The sequence below is a fragment of the Pagrus major genome, chromosome 13 (genome assembly GCF_040436345.1).
Source record: "Pagrus major chromosome 13, Pma_NU_1.0".
NCBI lineage: Eukaryota > Metazoa > Chordata > Actinopteri > Spariformes > Sparidae > Pagrus > Pagrus major.
In genome coordinates, this window is record NC_133227.1 from 4310965 (window position 1) to 4330107 (window position 19143).

The 19143-nt window shown below is 42.2% G+C and overlaps 1 protein-coding gene across 1 annotated transcript in view; it reads left to right on the forward strand.

The window, feature by feature from the left end:
* Positions 1 to 4647: 4647 nt before the first annotated feature.
* LOC141007409 (cell adhesion molecule DSCAML1-like) overlaps positions 4648 to 19143 on the forward strand; it is a 54355-nt gene continuing 39859 nt past the window's right edge. The window contains 4 exon segments of the mRNA XM_073479770.1: positions 4648 to 4725; positions 4727 to 4835; positions 14866 to 15186; positions 18037 to 18183. Coding sequence (XP_073335871.1) covers positions 4648 to 4725; positions 4727 to 4835; positions 14866 to 15186; positions 18037 to 18183 — 655 coding nt within the window.

Genomic DNA, 19143 nt, shown 5'->3' on the forward strand with positions numbered 1-19143 from the left:
TGATGACAACACTCAAGGAATAAAACAAGATATGATGTATTAATTAGTTCACATTAAAAGGTGTTGGTAGCAAGCCGCAACCTCTGGGACTGAAACATTAAGCCAAGTGGGAAAATGCAATTCATCAAATGGTCACTTGAGGCTCGCTCCGAAAGCAAGTGAGTCTCATATTAAATATCTAAGAATTGGTCAACTGTGAAACTAATAGTCCAAAAAATGGGGGGCAGCCTATCACAACAGTAACCACCCACTGCTGTCGACGGCAGCTAGGTGTGCAGCTAGCTCTGTCTGGATCAGGAGATAAGAGCACACTAACTGTCATTATGGCTCTTCAGAAAACTATGGGGGGACGTGACAGAGACCAGAGTCTATGGTTGGTAGGAAGATTGTTTATTTTGGTTAGCTGTTTCCCCCTTGCCACCAATGTTTTTGTGAAGCTAAGCTAAGCTACCTCCAGGCTCCAGGAGAAGGTTATTTTAAGTTAGCAGGTTAGCGGCTCATCTATCTCTAAGCAACAAAGAAAATAAACATATTTCCCAAAATGTTGAATTATAGGCTAAAGTATTAGTAATTGAAAAAAAAAAAAATAGAAGACGAACAGGGAAGCATAATTGCTGAAAAAGCTGTGATGACTTCATTGCATGGGATCTTTGAAAAGATATTACAGGTACACAAGGTGCAAGACATAGTATGGGTAATATACATTTGTCATATGTGTGTTTACCATATTCTTGTTTGCCTTAAAAGAGAAAATCCACCCTCGAGAAATCAGGTCTAAACTTCTGGTCTGTTGCTGTGACTTTGAAAACATGATGACAGTGTTTTGCAGGATCATATGGTGAAATAATTTGATTGCAATAATTTAATTTTAACTATTGAAGAGTGGCTTCTGTTGTCTTGTTAGACGATGTTGGAAAAAAATGTGATTTGTTTGAATGTCAGTCTCACTGAAGCAATGAATTGAGAAAAACAAGCGTTTGGGTAATGTCGTCGTGTCAGCGAAGGGCCTTATGATGACAAGCAACTCTATGCAAATCACAACAGAAGTGACAGTGTGTTTGTCACACTGCAGCTTTGAGTTACTGCGACAGTTCAGGTCTGTGAGCAATATAACCGCAGAAGATCAGGTCCTGGATCAGAGAGTTGTGATAATGGGATGCAGGGTGAATGGGGAACATCCAGAGAGGAGCCTTGAGTGGACTGGAGCCCCTGTACTCGATCAGACCCTGCAGAGCGTATAGACTCATCGTACTCCACTGCTGCTCTCTGCACACCAATATACAGCTGTAATGCTCTGGCTCGCTCTCAAATGATGTCTCCATTTTCAACTCCCTCTCATCTGTGCATATCAGCTCTCGATCTCTTTATTATAGAAACGTGAAATCTAATAAAGTTTTGAATAAAATGCATCCTGTCGTGCTGTTTGTGTGTGAAGGAATGCAACACTTGATGTTTGACAGCAGTGCCTCCTGTTGGGCGGAGAGAGGAAGAACAAGAGGCCACGTTAAAGTGACACTATTTTTTAGGATGAGCAAATGCCCCCTGATGATGTCATCGGGGTTATCGTTCATGTATTTGCATGCAGGAAATCAAGTTGCATTATGGGAAGAATAGGATCAGGGGTTTTTGGAGCTTTACCATATTCTGGACTAAAAGTGAGGATATTTCTGCCTGTGCTGCATCAGTTTGTCTTTTAAAGACTACACACCCAACAGTTTAATTTAAACATTGTAGAGCTGGTCCTGTATATTACAGGTATATTGCAGAGCTTACAAACTACCCGTTCATATAACTGCAGTAATCAATAAGACCAGATTTATTGTGTTTTCCACCTTTGTTAGTACCTTTTGCGTGCTGAGGCGGTGGCCATGCTGGTGATGGTGACGTATATTGAGTGAGATGACAAAGCACAACTCAAGACCACGCAGTAAAAATCAGAATGTCCTTTACATGTATATGCAAGGGGCTGGTACACCGGCCGGCCGTCAGATCAGGTAAACAATCCAAAAAGGGGGAGGAAAAAGATTTACTATGACAAAGACATACTGGCACAGGGAACAGGGAGCATACAGACTAAATACACAAGGAAGGTGAGGATGATAAGATGCAGGTGAAACACTTTAGGGCGGGGTGGAAAATCACAAAGGCGGGAAGAGAAAGATCTGAAACGACAAGAGAGCTGAGTAACAAAATAAAACAGGAAATGTGACAAATAGAGAAAACATGACCTGAGAAGCCGAACAAGACATGACACATTGTACAAACTCCTGTTGCATATTAAACTGCACCTACAGTAAGTGTAGGACAGCCTGTAGTCCCATGTATAACTAAACAAGTCGGCAGCAGTTGTGGCATGGCGAGCTAATGTTAGCTGGTTAGCCTCACCCGCAGTTTGTGGTTTCTGAGGTGGAGGGTATGCTGGAGTGTTTTGCTTGATAAGCTGTTATGCTGTAATGTCCGTACACTTGGGATGATAATAGATAACTGGCCATTATGTTTCAATAACATGGTATAATAATATTATCAAACAATAATTTGGTGGCCCTTCTACAGTAACTCTGAGGACCCTGTTGAAGACCGGCGTGGTATGGAAGTGCAAAACTGGAGAACCCCTTCAACAAGCAGAGTGAAGGTAAGAAGATTAACATTAGCAACAGCACAAAAGCTTAGCCTTCAAGCAAATGAATGCTTTAACTTTGTCTTTATTTCTTTCCACCGCTCTGATATTTGAAAGGTTAAAGAGCCGGATTGCTCAGAGGTTTGTGATCAATATTATTGGTTTGAATTTTTCATGTTAACCCATCACGTTATATGAATTACGTAATAAAATATGTCCCCATGAGCAAAAGTAAAGACGTTTTACAAAAAGGAACATGCAAAGATGTAATCATTTTGGAGGCTGAGGGTGTTTGATTTCATAATTTATTAAGGAGGACTATTACTTCACATACGACAAAAATGCAATAACATTAAGCATAATAATACAGTTTTTTTAGTTTACTATTAGAGCACTTATCAAAGAAACTAAGTGCTCTACTCACACTGAAATAAAATACAAAAAATAGTGGTGAAATAAACAAGAAGAGCAGAATTAAAATCTAAAATGATAAACAATAAACATTAGAATAATTCAAACCAATCTTAATCTCCTGAAGTTGCTTTGAAAACTACCTCTACACAGTGCCACAGACATAAAATCATCTACAAGGTCACACCACACCACGTCACTGTGCAGAAATGTGTGAGTGTGGCCAGCAGATGTCAGCAGTTACCCGCAAGTGGAGCCTGCAGCTCCGGTCAGATCAGATCGCAGCGGCAGCTGCAGGCAGCAGCGCCATGTGGGGAGGAGAGAGGCTGCTGCTGACCTGCTGCTCTTCAACTTGTTTAAGTTTAAAGTTAAACCCAACTTTTCAGTGAGTGACCTCTGGCCCACTGGTGTCAAATTCATATGTGTACATTTTTGCCACTTCTGCTTCTTTCCTTGAACTCTTCTGAGGCCACAGGCTGCGTTCAAGTGTACTTAAATGTGCTGGGCAGGATGGGAAAAACTTTTACTCTCATGAGATTTGACTTGTGATCAAAGTAATAATGATTAATATAAGATGATGGAAATAAATATGAAACCTTAATAGTTGCATATATATGAACACCAAAAAATACACAAAAGGTGTGTCTGAAAGGAAAACCTCAAAACCATCTTATTCAGTCCACACACTTTTGCAGCCGCAGCTGTTATTTATCAATCAGCCAAAATGACACTGAAGGAACACAAAGTTCTCGTTCAGATTTAATCATTTTATTGCGTTTCTCCGCTCTTTCTGCGCCTGGAGCTTTTTGCGTCTGGTGCAGCGGAGGACCACTTCTCGGATCCACCTCTGGAATCCACACGGACCTTAAATATTCCATGAACTGGGAGTGTCCTGCAACTCGCCGTCCTAATTTATGCTTATGCAGGGGAGCTCATCACATGCGCAACAGAGCGGGGTGAAGAGGGGAACAGTGATGTGGAAAGTTGCTCGCTGTCCTTAAAGGATACACTGAAACCTTTCTTTCATAATTGGTCGGATTCACCTGCTGTGTTTTCACCTGCTGTGTTGAAGTGTCATGCCCCACACCCCGCTACTCTCTCTCTGTCTCTCTCTCCTCCTCCTCCTCCTCCTCCTCCTCTCCATCTGCAGTGCATATCTGTGCGCAAATGTCTACGCACGTTTCATGGCTCCGAAAGACAAAGAAAAACAGTCATTAGTGTGTGGTGTAGCTCCACGTCCCCGTGTTTAACACCCGAACTCAGAGGAAAAGACATGAATGCATTTTTCTAGAGTCTTCGCAGCCGCCTGAGCGGCTTTTGTAGATCCATATTGCGCAAAGAAACGCGGTCATCAGGGGCGCACAGGTGGGTGCGCTCTCCAAGGTGCCAACACATCTGTCTGCGCGGCTCCACCGCTCACACAAACTGGCATTTGTTTTTCTTTTTGGACACAACTGGACCAAGATCCACCGTTCAGCTCACAGCCACCCGCGGCTTTGCTGTGGCCCGTCGTTCTGCGGTGTTTGATTAGTGTAGGGAGGATGGATTTGTATGCACAGTAGTCTTGGGAGGAGAGGAGGGGACATGGGCGGGGCCGAGGCGCCTCTCATTTCCCCTCCATGCTTAGCGGGGCAGCAGGGCTGGAGAGACCTCCGGGGAGCACAGTCGCCAGTCCAGCACGGAGACCCGCCTGGCCAAAAAACCGCGCCTCACACTTGCCAGGATTGCCAAATATTCCTGAAAAATATACCTGCTATTTATGGCATGTGGCTTGTAACTTTACTCCTGCTGTACTCTCTCCAAGAAGGTAAGAGGAAAAAAAAGAAATGCTTGAAATATTTCACACCCTGCACTCTGACTGCTGGAGTCCTGCTGGTTTTTCTTTTTTTTTTGTTTGTCGGTTTGTTTTTCAAGTTGAATGAAAAGTGATAATTGATCGAAATTAATTGATTTGTGGCTGTGGATGGCGTGTGTGGCTCGTGCTTTGATGTCTCATCGGAAGCCTTGTGATGAGGAATTGATTGAAAATGATTATTTCAATCAAAATGTATAAAGCCGCAGCAGCTGAGCAGGTAGAAATCTGGTGAGAGTGAAGGTGTCAAGTGATTTCTTCTTTTTTCTTTTTTTTTCCCAAACGGAGTGTTTTGTGGTTTTATGCAGCGGCCCGTGATGCCTCCGATGGTGCTGATAGCACGGATTGTTTTCGCATTACCAACTCCAGTTATGAATATGTAAAATGGCTGAATAGGGAGAATGAGGTGCAAATAGAGAGGGAGGGTGAGAGAGGAATGAAAACATGCATCGGCCTGCAATTATATCAATTGTTTGCCAATTTTGGAACAAATCCACTCGAAATGTGTGCGCTCCTGTAAAGTTTGGAGGGGGATTCTTGTGATTTGTGAGATCTTTGTGCGCTCATTGTGCAGCCTTTTGCTAATTGCAGCTGTTTTCATGGACTATATTTGGCACAAGCGCTCCATCCCACAGAGATGCTCTGATTTATTAGGCTATTTCTTTTTCCGGACGAGATTATTTTTAGGGTTTTAATTCTTTTTTGTGCGTAATGACAAATTACCATTTTAAAATTGGATGACAAATAAAAGGCCTCTTTTTTTTCTACAACGGCCTCAGTTTAATGGACCTACACCCACATAAAGGCCATAATTAGTGCATTCACATTTGTCCTCCTTATTTAAATCATTTGCTCTCTTCATTTCCTTTTGTTTAATTGTATTTTTAGATAAATTGTATTTTTAGATATAAATGGAGGTCTATCTGTTTAAATGGATTCATTTTTCTGCCTTGTTCAGTATATGCAGCAAATCCCTGACCCTGTTGCAAAGTTGATCTTCTGCTATTACAGTGCATTATAATAATCCTGAACAAATCTGCGTCGAAAATAACAGAAGTTCAACACTATCTCCACATGAGAGCTGTTTATGGGCCTTTGTGTAGCCTGCCTGTTTGGAGCCATGTTTACGTGTTGTTTTGTCCTTATTAACACAGGAGCACAGGCCCTGGGAAGGTGTAAATGTGTCTCTCACAAAGTGTTGGATATGGATCGGAAGGGAGGAGGAATATGGCTGTTCTCGATGCAAACGGAGTTGATCAAAATAGGCCATGGGGTTCATTTTCCATTTTTTCAAGTTGTGGCATGTTGGATCAGCCTGTTTTCAGAAATATCAATTAGCCGCATATGTGCTGCCTGGGTTCGTACCCACGTTGTGTTTCACTCTCTTGAATTCAAATATTCGCATTTGATTTAAATCATTTATTCAACTTGAAACATGTGATGTCGGAGCCTCTCCGGAGTCATTTTAATATGCGCAAATTTATTTCGCCAAATGAGAAACTCCAGGGGCGTGGGTGCAGATTATAGACTTGCCCGGTCATGTTCCTCACTAATAGCGCACCTGGACCCCGCGGACGTGATCGCGCGTGTGCCAGCGCGTGCGTCCCGCCTCATGTTTCTGTGTGTGTGTGTGTGTGTGTGTGTGTGTGTGTGTGTGTGTGTGTGTGTGTGTTGTCGGGCGCGCGGAGGAGGGGAAGTGACGGGGACACCCCTCTTGGTCTTGGACACTTTTGGATGCCATTTCTGTGATTTCTGCAGGAGTTGAACCGGAAATTCACTAATTTATTTTATTTACAAGATTTTTTTAAAAATATATGTTGAAAACAAATTTCCACACCGCTCATGATTTAAAAAAAAATGTTGTTAAATTATGTGAGAGGCTCAGGTTCAGGAGGCAGTTGGGGTGTGAGGGGTAATTAACGGATCTTTTTGGAGGAACATAGGGTAACCAATTAAAGCACAATGCCTGTAATTTCTTTTCTCAATGATTTAATATATTATATGCAATTAAAAGAGGACTGATGGTGATTTTTAATTGGTGATTTGAAAACAAAAAATGCCTGTTTTCCTCTCTCATTTTAAATCAAATTCACAGGCTTAATTTACTGACATTCTGGATTAATTAGCAGTGAAGACATCCCTTTTAATCTACAGGCCTGCTCATTTAGGCCTATTTTGAACCTGAAATTTGAAATCAAATTCATTAAACAAAAAATGTGCAAAATTTAAACAATATAACTTGGATTTTAATCTGAGGTGTGAAAAGCAATAAGGTGATCCCTCACCCTGGCACACTCCTGTCCCCTCCACTGCTCACCCGCTACAAATAGAAATATGCAAAAATCCTCCCCCTGCTTCCCTCCCCAGTCCAATTCCCCGTGCTGCCTTTGCAAGGCTGCACAATTAAAGCTGCAATCTGAACCACATAGGCTCCCCTCAATGACAGAGCTGTGTGGTCCACAGGGGTGCCAATCATTACTCAGGCAGGGCACATGCAGGCCTACATTTTTTACCATTACCTAACCCGGCATTATTTAATTTTCCAACAACAGCCATCTTGAAGAGGGTTAAAGGAGGAATATTGAGCTCTCAGTGTGACTTTGGGTGCATTTTTCAGGAGCTTCAATGCATGATTTAAAATGAGGGAAATGTGCTCCAACAAAAACATAAAATTTAGAAACGAACACCACTGTTGCTGGCCAGTTTTTCTTTAATGATCTTTATACCTCCCTTTACACTTTTAATCATAAGAACCAGCAGTCAATTATAATGAAACTACTAAAATTCCAGTTGTCCTTAAATAATTCATCAACTGAAAAATATCTGCACACAAATTTTGTTCAATGTTGTTGCCAAATGGCGGTTAAAGAAGTGTGGTGGTGTAAGACTGTCAGCAGGGAAACGGAGCTCATTGCACTTCCCAGCGCACCAATAGGATGTCACAGCTCTGTCCCTGCTTTCCCATTCGTCCTTAAATTCATTATCATAAATCCCAACGAGATTATGAATCAGAGCGAATCATTTTAAAACAGCATCAACAAAAATAAAGATGCAAATGAACACCTTCGACAGTGAGATTTTTTTTTTTTTTATCCCCCTCAACAAGAACTCTGTATCACCACACTGATGCTAAATTGAGCCGGACCTCCTCCAAATTTTATTGGATGGCGGAGCTGCACATTTTCAGAAGGAGGGTGCGTTCGGCAAATGTCAAATCTCTGAAGCAAGTAGTTGTTTTTGTTGGATCTCTCTCTCTCTCTCTCTCTCTATCTCCATCTCTCTCTCCATCTCCATCTCTCCCTCCCTCCATCGCTTCCTCTCGCAGTAGCTCCCCTCCCTCTCTCTCCCTCATCACTAGGCAGAATTAAAGGTTGGGGGAGGGGCAGTTTATGCAGACTGTGCTGGGACTTGTGATCCACAGATTTGATATTCACATTAAGAGAGAAACTGGCTGCTTTGATGTGAGGGGGGAGCAGGTCCCAGGGGACTGCTGAAGTAGCACACTTTTTTTTTTACTGACACAGCACAGGCCGGGGGGGTGTTAGTGATGGGGGTGGTGGGTGGCTGCGGTGGGGAGCAGATTGTTGGGGACAGGGTGTACAGAAAGACAGTAGGTGGGCAGCGGCGATACCCCCATTGTTGATTAGATGTCACCCCAACAGCCCCCGCCACTCGCCAACCACCTACTTATGCCAGACCCCTGAGGATTATCCATAAGATTACACCTATCTTCATCCCCCTGCATCCACACCAATATTCAATTCACACCCCTTCTTACGGTGCGTCTCCTCCCTCCTCCGCCCCTGCTGCTTTATGTCTCCGCACACAGTTCCCAATCCCTGTGGCCCCTTATCAAAAACACCAACTTTCTGTCCCAAAAACACCTGAAGGATGAGTGACAGAGAGGTGGCACAGGTTGGAAATGAAGCCGTTTCCAGGCAGTCGAGGAGAGGAGGGAGAGGTTTTTGACAGTTCTCGCGGCTGATGTGCTTGTCTCGGTTAAGTTGGATCCTACTTTTGACCTTTACTACGTATCAGTAAATCCAATAACAGTGAAATGCTGTGAAAATGATTCTGCCATAAGAAAGAAATGTAAGGCAGAGATGGGAAAGAGAGGAGAAGAACATGTGAAGGGGCGCAGGGAGCTCTGGGTGTGAGAATGTGTGAGGGTTTCTGGGGTTTGTTTACCTCCTCATCACAATACAGTCGTGAGCTTCAAGTGTGTGTGTGTGTGTGTGTGTGTGTGTGTGTGTGTGTTTGTGTGTACACTCCTATGCGCACTCACATCCTGGAGAGGCGTAGATCAGCTGCATTATGCATGATGAAACCTTGCATAGGTTATGACTTCTGCCTCTCTGACATACATATTCATGCGTGGCTCTCTGGCAGGATGTATAAAATAGTGGCTGCGACTCTTGACAGCCTAAGCTTTTGGCTCCAGCGGCGCCGTCAGTGCTCCAACACCTTCCAGAGAGGGCTGCTTTTTCTCTGTGTCTGAACGGGGTTGATGAAGCCTCCTGGGTGCAGGTGAACTGCAGCAGCAGCAGCAACACAGGAGCCCCACAGCTGTGGTCAATACTGCTATCAGGGAGCTGACTGTCCACAAGCTGCTGGAGTTAGATGTTTGTGGACGTGCATCGCTGAGAAAGGTGGTGTCACTGAAATGAGCAAGAGCACCATGTGAATGTGATCTACGTGTCCTATTGTGTTAAAGCCTGCGTTCAGTTTTTTTTTTCCATCTGTTAAAGCAATGTTCTTCATTCTGGTCTTCAGGGACCCCTGTCCTGCATGTTTAAGATGTTTCCCTGCCCCAACACATCTGATTCAAATGATCAGCTCGTCATCAAGCTCTGCTGAAATCTGATAACAACCCATTCATTTGAATCAGGTGTGTTCGGGGATACATTTAAAACATGCAGGACAGGACGGCCCGGAGGACTAAGATCGAAGAATACTGAGTTTAATCAACATAAGTTAATGTAGAGCTGAAACAATTAGTCGATTGACAGAAAATCAACTAATATGATTATCGTGTCAGTCGTCTTTCAAGGAGAAAATCCAAATATTCTCAGCTCTCAGGTTCTCTAATTGGAAGATTAGTCCCTTTTTTCTGTTTAATTTTATCATAAGGAAAATAGTTTTGGGTTATGGCCTGTTGGTTGGATAAAACAAGACATGTGAAGACCCCACATGGACTTTTTTTTCTATTTTCTGACATTTTAAAGTCTAAATAATTGATCCATTTATTGAAGAAATTGACAGATTTATCAATAATGAAATAATTGAAATTATTGAGTTGTAGTCCTGGATTAATGCAGGAATGTCACCTGTCACAGAACTTTGAGACATGGATAAAAAAATAAATCTTTAGTGTTCAAACTCAGCTTTATTTTTGTTAATTCAGTGTGACCACAATGTATTAATAACAATAGCTGTTAAAATCTGCTTATTGTGTTTTTTTAGCAGTGAAAAAACACCCTTATAACTAGAAAACAGTGTCTGTTATATGTTATGTCTTACTGTAGTGGCTGGTTGTAAGGATGGGTGATATGGCCTTAAAATGATATCACTATATTTTTAGGCTATATCACAACACTCAATACATAACTTGCTATATTTTGAAATCTCCTCAGAAGCACTTCATAAATGCTAGAAGTGGGCGACAAAACAACATATCATGATATTTTTGTCCAAATACCTCGATATCGATATTACGACAAATATTTACACAAACAGATTTTTGATAAATAATCATCAGTGAGATGAATATAATGATTAAGTGGGTAAAGGAGAGTATAAGAACAAGTAAAACAATCTGGTAATTCAGAAAATTACATCACTTTACTGTCATGCCTTTAAAACCAGGAAAAGACGACACACATGCCATATCACAACATAACAATATCCAAAATCTAAGACAGCATATAGTTTCAATAACAATAACAATATGATATCAATATATTGCAGTTCTAGCTGAATATGTTAGTCCTGGAGCGTGCTGGTTTGACAGGATGTTGACTATACTACCTGCTTATTGTGGTATTTCACTGTCAACACTGTAGTCAAAACATTACTTGTCCTTTTCCCTAAAGATCCCTATGAAGCAAAAGTTTTGTAAAAACTTAAGTTGTGGAAATTAAACTTCAGTTTGCAAAAAAACAAACAAACCAGTCAACAATATTTCAATAAAATAACAATGAATTAAGCCTTAAGGTTATGATAAATTGGTCTGTTTGGCCAGTTGATCCTGTCATTGGTTAAACATAACATCGATCCCTGTTCTGATGTTTGATGATGATAGTATGTCAATATCAGAAAGCTGTTGAACAGCTCTGTGTTAGGGTGAACTGGCCCAACTTGAATTTCATCTCTGACGTTTCAGTGCTTTTCCATTTGGATTAACGAACAAGGATGTGTTTATGCAGTCTCTGTTGTTTACCACACTGCTGGTGCACGTGACATTTTGTTGTCTTGTCACACAAGCCGTCTACACGGGTTGGCACAGGTGGCATGTGATGTTTGGACAGTTGGTCTTAAATGGAGTGGAAACTCCACCATTCTGGCACAATGCAGGACTTTGCCAGGTGAGTTTTGGAGCGCGCCCAGCGTGATGCTCTAACGCCGCTGTGCCTGACCACACCTAACTAAACAGGAGTTTTCATCCTGGTACAAATTAAATGAACACTCTCTATAGGCAGCCTACTTGTCCTGTTTTCCCCTCTATGCCTTACTCGATCACTTCAGCAGCTTTTTTTCCCCAAACTGTAAATATTTGAGAATTTGGGGCTAGTTGACTTGAAGTTTCTAAATTTAGACTCTTCAGTGGGTCACTGTTGTTAGGTTAAATTGTTGCATTGTTTTTTTTATTCAGTCACAGCTTTCAAGTGCCAGCGCCACCATGGCAACCCACTCTGTCTCCTCCCAGTGTGACTGAGTGCCGAGAGCTGCTTTTGGAGTGTTTATGTGTATGCGTGTGTGTGTGTGTGTGTGTGTGTTGGGTGAGTGCATGTGTGGCTCGCCTGGTTTTGACAGGCTCTGAGTGGTGGGAGTTTGCTCTGATCCCCTTTCTATTCCACTTCCCGCTCCATCAGTCCCAGTGCTCCCCAGCCCCCCAGTGCCCGGGCCCCCCAGGCCATATAATCTACTGTATGAGAGGTCCTCCTGCTGCCCAGCCCCCCCCCCCCCCCCCCAAGCTCTCAGGGTGACCCCCTCACTCCTCCACTTTAGTCCTGTCCCCCCATTGGGAGATTATAGATATTGCAATCTTTAATATGGGCTTTATGCTCAGGGGCCATTATCAGTAATCTGCAGAGGGGAGGGAGTCTGACCTGGTTTTTGCAGCCCACCACTGGACTGCCAGACACATTTTCATATACCATCTGTAACATTCTACCCAGCTTTATCAATCTCCAGTCTACAAGGGACAGAAGCACTTCTTTGAAAGGAAGCAGGAATTATTAACAAACCCTCCTGGATGAGAGTGATAGCCGTCTTCGATCTGGTGCACTGAGCTCAGTGGCAGCACAGTGACACTGTTGATGGTGGTGATTAATTCTGCCAGGTTTTATTTGTTCATGTTTTCCTGCCATAGCTTAAAGTCACGGCTTAAACAAAGTATAAATGTTTGGTTGCACTGGATGATCAGATACAGTATGTGTTTTCAGTCCTGATTTCTTGTGTTTGATTCAGAGTTCGTCTTTGCTCTCGATGTCAAATCTGATGGGCTTTGTTCTTCTCTACAACAATGTCACAAACTTAACATGTACAACTTATACATTCACGCAGATGTTTTTGGTTGTTATAACTTTTTCGTGCAGCTGTGAAAACCAAATACTGGCCCATGTAATGTGAACAACAGGGATATATATCTGTTATCCCGTCTCCTCAGAATTAAAGCATGATTTCATAATTATTCAAAAATGATGATGCTTTAGCTGGTGCAACACTGTCGCCATCATAAAGAACAATAAACAGATAATAACAAATCAACAAACAATGAACAATAACAATAAAGTTATTAAGAACAGAAAATGTAGAGATCGATCTAACTGAAGATCTGTACATCGTGGTGTTTCTGCACACTGAGAGAAGGGCGCAGATCTGATTGGTGTACTGTACGTTATACTACATGCAGTACTGCTATTTAAAGTGAGCGTAACAGTTAGCTGGTGACAAAGTCAGATGGATGATCTGGACCACAGAGGAATCGAAACCTTTTAGATTTTTAAAAATGTGTTTTTATTACAGCTGAAACAATGAGTCAATAATTAATGATTTTTCAAACAAAAGAACAAATATTCCCAAATTGTTGCCTCAGTTGTGAGAATCTGCAACACCTTATAATAACCATCATTACTGAATGGTAAATCAATACTTAATTTAACTGTCAACAAACAGTGAAATACTTTATAAATGGTTTATTAAGCAATGTAAAGTATAGATCTATTGCAACTTAATGATAAACAAGTGCTTAATAACAATTACTTTGTATTTGATTGTTTATTAACAGCAAAATTGAATATCTTTGAGTTTTGGTGTGTTGATCAGACAAATCCAGCAACTGGATGACCACACCTTGGACTTTATTGACCAAATTGATTAATCAATTTACCAAAATAAATATGTATCAATAAGGAAAATAATAATTAGTTGCAGCCATATAGTGTTTATACTGTAGTAAGTTTTAATCCATCTCCATATCTTTAGTTCTGGTTTACCTGATATTTTGGCAACAGTCTGTCCTAAAAGGTGACCCAGTGGACATATTTTTATTTAAGTGCCAGATCTTCAACTGTTTGATTCATTTAGGTTCGTGTAGTCATATCAGTTTATTTATATAGCCCAAAATGACAACCACATTGCCTCAGTGGGCTTTGTAATCTGCACAGTGAACAACACCCTCAGACCCTCGATTAAGAATAGAGCGTAAAACACCCTGATGTGACCATCATCACCTCTAAAAAGTAAGACTTTGTGACATTAATTTGATCAATCAAAAATTGAAACATGTTGATTCTACCACTCAAAATGTGCATGTATGTTGTTCAACTGTATGTAATTGATAATTAAGCAATTTCAACAAGCAGTGTTTAATAGGAGAGACATATAGAAGATAAATCAGTTTGATCCATTTGATCAAAAAGGAAAAACACACACATTTATGACTGAACACTTCCCAGAGTACCCTGAATGCTAATTTTATCCAATTTGGATCAAAATCCTCCGTCGTTCAGTGTCTGTTAGCATCCTCCATGATGTTTTACAGACTCTCTGCGCTGAACGTTAACAGGGTGATGAACATGTGGTGGGATGGTGTGTATTAGATGATATAATTCAGAACCAGTGGTGGTTGACATCCACATCTGTCCATCAGCAGCACTCTTCTTTCTCTTCTAATCTTTCTTCTAATGACCCCAAATTTGAGACCCCCCCCTTCTCATTTCTCTCTTCTCACTCTCCTTTCTCTGTCGGAGCTGTATGTGTTTAATCTGAGTGCCAATGAAGAACATTCCTGTACGTGTGTGTGTGTGTGTGTGTGTGCGTGCATGTGTGTGTGTGTTAAATATGTAAGGAGATTAAATAGACTTAAATCTCTGCGTCTGGCATAGAAATTCCAATCACATAACCTATCATCGCGTTCCCTCTCTCTCTCTCTGTCTCTCACTGTACGGAGGTAACAGGCTCCTCCCCCCTCCGATCCACCTAAACCATCACAGGCTTTAGCCCAAATCCCTGGCTTTCTGGATCACATGACTGATGTTTGCAGCTGGACATTTGACATACATTTGTTATGATTATTTTGCCACACATTTGAAGGACATTCCCACTCTGTCCATTTTTTGGTCCATTAATGTGACACTGATTGCTTTAAATCAATGAATCCTGTTCGCCGTGTTTATAACACATAACAGGGGCTCATCGCTGACCTCTGACCTCAACCTCGGCCTCCTAAGTGATGTTTTGTTGTCTGTTTGTCCCCTTGCAGTACACAGTGAGGATGTGGGCTCTACCAGGCTGTACTTTGTGAATGCCTCCCTGCAGAGGGTAACCTACTCCAGCTCGGTGGGGGTGTCCCTGCCCTGTCCAGCAGGGGGCACCCCCAGTGCCATACTGCGCTGGTACCTGGCCACCGGCGACGACATCTACGACGTGCCCCACATCCGACACGTGCACGCCAATGGCACCCTCCAACTGTACCCCTTCTCGCCCTCCGCCTACAACAGCTACATCCACGACAACGACTACTTCTGCACTGCCGAGAACCAAGCCGGCAAGATCCGCAGCCCCAACATCCGCATCAAAGCTGGTGAGTCTGAAAGAAAACGGGCCTAAGAGGTATAAAAGAAGGGGTTATGGAGCAAAAGGTCGAAGTGACACACAACATGATGAGGAACAGAGAAAATAGAGACAGGTTGTGAAAGCACAAAGTAGAGCAGATGTGATTGGCAGCTGCAAAAAAAAAGCCCAACCCACACACAGAATCACCTGCCCTAAAATAGCCCATCTCGACCTGAACACAGATTGACCTAGAACACAGTCTACAGAGAGAACATCTGCATCACATACTACACCAGGCCGAGGCCTTCGCTCACACCTATTTGACTGAGCTGGTGATGAACCGCTGCACTTTATACCGACCTAACCCCTTCAGCTCCATCTACGGCACAGCACCATCTGGTCGGATGAAATCCAAAACACAACCCCTACAGTACTTAGAGTAAAGTAGCGAGTCCGATGTGATTTTTTTAGATGATATAACCAGATCGGATGAGGAGGGAAAAAGTGTGACAATAGGTTATATCACATTACAGGCTCATTCTCATTGACAGTCCTTCACTTTTTAAAAGGACAGTACAATAAAGGCCACCAGGAGCTTGACAGCCACTTGGATATTTTTCAAGCGAGGCTTTTTAAAGCTTTGCAAGGTGTGAAGAGTATTTCAACACCTGGTGATAAGGAGATATGGTTAAAGGATCAGTGACCCTATCATTCCTTTCTTCCTCCTGAAATGTATTTTTAATATGCTGTTACCATACAAACAAAAACACCTCTTTTCAGAAATCACAACAGGACCTAGAATGGCACTCAGTAGAGAGTATACCTCCGGCAAGGCCCAACACTCCCCTTTTGTAGATACCAGTCACCTAAATATGACTGATTTTTTTCATCAAGATCCATGCATTATTCCCTGTGAAACTGACGTAATGTAAAAAAAACAAAACAAAACAAAACGCCCTATCTTGCAATGTTAACGAAAGTGAGAAAAAAAAAATCTGGAATCCGGATCTGCTCCAAAAGTTAATGGGGTCTACGCTGGGCCAAAACCCATCCTCCAGTCCATTCCTCAAGTTTTGTGAAAATCCATTCAGTGGTTTTTGTGTAATCTTGCTCACAAACCAACCAATTCATCATTTTCAAGAGTCAATTATTAAAGAATCAATCAATAAACACCGTAAAAGTAGTCTATTTTTTGAATTTTTGACCAAAAGCTGCCTCTGTTGCCATCATATTCTCTCCTCTGTCCTCTTTCTCCTCCCTGCTCCCTCCTCCTCCGAGCCGTCCTCTTGTGCCAGACTAAATATAGCCACAGCACACTTCTTTAATTATCTCTCATTAACAAACCTAACTGGTGCTTTTCATTGATTGGACCTCGCGAGGCTGCTTTAATAAGCCAGACCTCATCAGAAGTAAAATAGTACGTCTGGGGGTTTGGGTTCCTCCAGCTCTAGAACCGGCAGTGATACGTGAAGAAGAACAGACAGTTACATCAAACCACAGCTGGAACAAAAGCTACAGCTGGATGATAGTTACACTGCATCTATTGTCCCCTCCCCTCCTTCCCATCATTCATTCAGGCCACTCGGTCCCTCCCCCTTCCCTCCTGCCGTCAACATCTGTTTTCATATTCTGCCTCCCAACACCGACCTGAACTAATACTCATATTCATTCTAATACTAATACTAGCGCCAAGTTGAGGATTTGAGCCAGGACCCTGAGCTGCATGCCAGCCGGTTGCTGCCTTCATTCCCACATGACCCTAAAGCCTGGCCTCAGGAGACGAGGGATTAGCATGAACCAAACATCCTGCAGCCAGCGGCCTCTGGTCGGCAGCTCTGGCGCACAGGTTACAGTCAGACAGGATGCGAATGCTTTGTGTCGGGGTTCAGTCCTGTGGCCGTGGTGCTGCACTAATTGACATTCATCTGAATCACCTTTACTGCTTCATGGCTAACAACAAAGTCACATCAGTGGTGTTCATTCTCTATTATTCCAAAAGAACTTGACAGATCTGTTTTATTCTACTCGACTGTTCAAAGGAGATGTAAATTTACATGCACTTGCATGTGTTTCCCTCTTGCAGCGGGAATGTATGCATGCTGTCATCGTGTCTGTTACCAGGGAAGGGATTTCGCACCAGTTTCTTAGCAACCTTCGGATACGTCCTAGCTTTCATGTGATTTTGCTAATGAGTCCCCGCTCATTCACCAGAGTGTAAAATATTGCATGAAGCTGCATAAACTGAAGCGCCAACAACCTTTATTTGGTTTAGTTTGAGTGTGCAGCTCAGTGCTGTTCCTAATAAAGTTGTGTACACAAGCAGTCGATCAGTTTTTCATGATGATGTCACACCAAAGCTGGAAAATAATTTCCATGATTATCCCGCTTAATGGCGGCTCGTGCCATTTATGGTGAAAGCAGAGGCAGGATTAGAAGAGTTCAAACAATACACAAGAGTGGGCCAGTAATTTCCAATGAATACATGTGGAGTGCTGTGGTAATTGATGAAAGGGTGTTTTGCTCTGGAGTGTTAATGTGTTGTTTTTGATGATGTAAACACAAGCAGATTATTGTTTTTGTCTCAAAAACACTGAACTATTACGTGATTAAAACTGAAACAGCCATAATGTTCATTTATTTTCAACACATATTCTGGATAGCTGATGGAAGATATTTTACATAGATTATAAATATCTCCAAATTTGACCTATTTTATGAAAAACAAACAAACCCTAAAATGTGTTTGTGCCTGGCTGGAAAAGCGTCTCAAGTGACATTTAGACCATCATGGGTCACCACACCTCAGCTATTCAGTGATAGGGAAATAATCTTGCCTTTTAAATGCTTGAGAATCAAATTCCTCTGTGTGTTTTTGTAGTTTTCAGGGAGCCCTACACCGTGCGGGTGGCGGACCAGCGCTCGATGCGGGGCAACGTAGCTGTGTTCAAGTGCCTCATCCCCGCCGCCGTGCAGGAGTACGTCAGCGTCGTGTCCTGGGAGAGAGACACTGTTTCCATCGTCCCAGGTAGGACAAAAAAACATGAGTGAATGTGGATTATCCTGGGATGGACGGGTTGGTTTCTTTCACAGCAGAGATGGGACAGAGTCATAGTTATGCAAGTGAGAAATGTGTCTTTTCAAATGTGTCTTTTCAAGTCAAGACTGACAAGTCCCAAGTCCTAAACTTTGAATTTCGAGTCCTAAACAAGTATGTGCTTCACCAAATGTAATGCTGTTCTAACAGTTCCACTATTTACCGCTTTATGTGCAACTTCAAATGTCGAGCAAAGCTGGAATTTGTTGCATCGTCGTCTGTAATCTTCACACGTTTGCGTACTGTAATTAGTAATTGTTGATCACTCAATAGATTCTGAAGCCGGCATGAACAAAACTATCTTGGAAGAAACGTAATGTTATTTCTTCAAGGTTGTCTGCTGGAACTTGATTGGATGCTGTTGGATTGGTTCAAACAAAGTAGATCTGGAAAATTAGGTGTTGACTTGCTGGGAATGATAGCGTTAACGTTAGTTGATTTGGGAAGTTAGGGGAATTTTACGATGGCCCTGAAGTGCAAATCACAACAACATAACAGAAAACACGACCTTAACTTCCACCTGAAAAGTTAGATACCTTCTATCAAAAATGATTTTTGCTGATTGGACAGACGCACTGTCCGTCTTTGAAACAGGAAGTAGGTGCCACTTGCATCTTATTATGGATCCCACTGCTTTTCTCACAAGACCCAGCCTTCTCTGCCTCTGATTGGCTTGCGTCTTTTTTTTTGTATGGCAACAGCCTCAATGGCTTCGTGTTCCTGGTACTCTGTGCTCAAAAAATCTTTTCTTTTCTTTTTTTCTTTTCGACAGGAGAAGGCAAGAACAGAAGTTGTTGTGCTGTTTGTGTCTGTTTTGTTTATTTGACCTAATTTATTGTTGTGTTTGCCATGGTGATTTGCGCTTCAGGGCCAATTCATGTCATCATAAAT